The 2,160-nt window shown below is 44.5% G+C and overlaps 1 protein-coding gene across 1 annotated transcript; it reads right to left on the bottom strand.

The window, feature by feature from the left end:
- Window positions 1–985: 985 nt before the first annotated feature.
- Window positions 986–2,112, bottom strand: LOC116379749 (dynein light chain 4, axonemal). The gene is made up of 2 exons (XM_031841716.1): window positions 1,786–2,112; window positions 986–1,696 (listed from the first exon to the last, which is right to left on the bottom strand). Exons 1-2 carry the CDS (start codon window positions 1,858–1,860, stop codon window positions 1,532–1,534), a joined length of 240 nt encoding a protein of 79 aa, XP_031697576.1. The 5' UTR covers window positions 1,861–2,112; the 3' UTR covers window positions 986–1,531.
- Between the last annotated feature and the right edge of the window lie 48 nt (window positions 2,113–2,160).

The raw sequence follows: 2,160 nt of genomic DNA, 5'->3' as shown, positions 1-2,160 counted from the left end.
GATTCTACGGTTAACGACACAAGTGAGGAAGAGGAAGACGAAGAAGAAGAAGATGATGAAGAAGAAGAAGAAGAAGAAGAAGACAATGAAGAAGAAGAAGAAGAAGAAGAAGAAGAAGACAATGAAGAAGAAGAAGAAGAAGAAGAAGACAAGTCAGAGCGTCGACCGGTATCTTGAAGCAGACCCTCAGAATAAAATGATACATGTTTCAGACGCATGAACCCTTGTCAGGTATTTCTTTCGTCTCCTCTGTCTACCTCTTGAGAGCTGCCGTGTTTATTCCTCCGTGTGCACTTTTATTCTGTTTAAGATTCTAAATCTAGATTTGAGATAATATCTCTGTGGTGTGTTCATGAACCTCTCAGCACAGAGAGGGCTGCTGTTGTTGTTGTTTTTTATCGTCGGGGAAACTTTCCGGTTGAACCGACAGATAAAACCCCACGGAGACGTTACGCGTTAAGAAAGACGCTCCAATTACTTCAGTGCAGACGAGAACAAAAGAGTTTGTTTGGCGGGAAAATCAGCTTCCGTTTGTATTTTTAGTCTCAGAGACTGAAACGATGGTGAGAGTTCACATCTCCACCGCTGAGGACAGAGACGTCCTGCTGCAGACTTTACATGTGCAATATATGGGAACACATTTAACATTATTATTAATCAGTCTGGTTTAAGTCGTTTTGATTCTCTTTGTTTTTCTGCATGTCGGTCTAGTTGTGTTTAGACAATTTAACGTAGAAAGGTCACATATTACCTTTAATCAAATATCCAATGAAAATGTGTTGTTTGATAAGTAACCTCTGACCTCGCTGTAATAACCTCTGAACACCGGCGGGTTGAACCAGGAACACGTGAGGGATCACTGGGTTTCACCATGAAAGAGACCGGTCCACTGTGGACAGACACAGATCCTCCAGCAGAGACCGGAATGTAATGAAAGTAACTGTTCAGTTAATGTGAAGAAGAACAAAGTCGACAGTTTCAGTTCTTACTTCAGCACATTTCAGTTTATTGTACAATCAGGTTAATTCACACCGAGCGGTCCATTGGATCATTAAAACTGGCCTCAACATGAAAACATTGTTAACACCTTCACAGACTGAAGGCCGGTCGGGTTCTTCAAGTTGCATCAAAATATGTACAGATAAAAAATATTACAAATCTTATTGAAAGACGAGTTGCAGCCGGAGAGAGAAAGAGAGGAGACGATGAAATGATGTTTAAAAAAAGCAAACATAAAACAGTGCGTGTCCAGCACACACACACACACACACACACACACACACACACACACACACACACTCCCTGAAGAGGAGGATTGAGGACTGTGGCTGTGTTGTTTCACATGCACGCTCACAAATGTTCAGATCCGTGGTTACAGCTTCAGAGACGGACGGAAAGAGAGAGATCTCCAAAAGAGGGTTTTTATTTTCTGCCACAGCAGCCGGCGTCACACAGACCGGCGACAGGCTGCCAGCCGGTGTTTTCGTTCCCAGCGCAGTGACCTCGTCCAGAGGAGGCGGGGCCTCCGGGGCTACGAACACTTCCACACACACACGGCCAGACTCCCTCCGAAGAACATGTAGAGCAGGTTCTTCACCTCGTGCGTCACCTCGAAGCCGAAGCCTTCTCCGATCACCACGTGCCACGAGCTGCCGAACTTCTTGTCCATGGACTCTTTGATCATCTTCGCTGCACTCTGGGGAACACGGGTTACATGTTAGACTCTTTATCAAACAAAACGTGTTCAGAGTGAGATTTAAAAGATCGAACACTTCATCTTCTTACTTCGTTGTTGGTGGCAAACTTCTCACAGGCCGTCACACAGAGCTCCATGGTCTCCACCCTCATCTCCTCCGGCATGTCGGTGTGCTGAGGACAAGATCAAAAGGTTAAAGGTCGACATCTTTACGTGACTCTCGTGAGGTTACAGCCACAATACCACGTTCTCATTTTAAAACACGTCTTTTGATACGTTTACGCCGAGCGGTCTCATCAGTCACGAATGGTATAAGACTGGGAGCACACAAACACTAGTGGTGTAACGGACCGTAGTGGATCAGTGCTGACCCCCCTCACAGTTTATCGTTAACCATCAGAGTAAATAAAGTTTATCGTTAACCATCACAGAGTAAATAAAGTTTATCGTTAAACTTTATTTAC

This window comes from Anarrhichthys ocellatus, unplaced genomic scaffold, assembly GCF_004355925.1.
Source record: "Anarrhichthys ocellatus isolate YVR2014 unplaced genomic scaffold, GSC_Weel_1.0 scaffold5091, whole genome shotgun sequence".
Taxonomy (NCBI): Eukaryota; Metazoa; Chordata; class Actinopteri; order Perciformes; family Anarhichadidae; genus Anarrhichthys; species Anarrhichthys ocellatus.
Note: the sequence above shows the minus strand (reverse complement) of the source record. Positions and strands in the feature narration are given on the sequence as shown.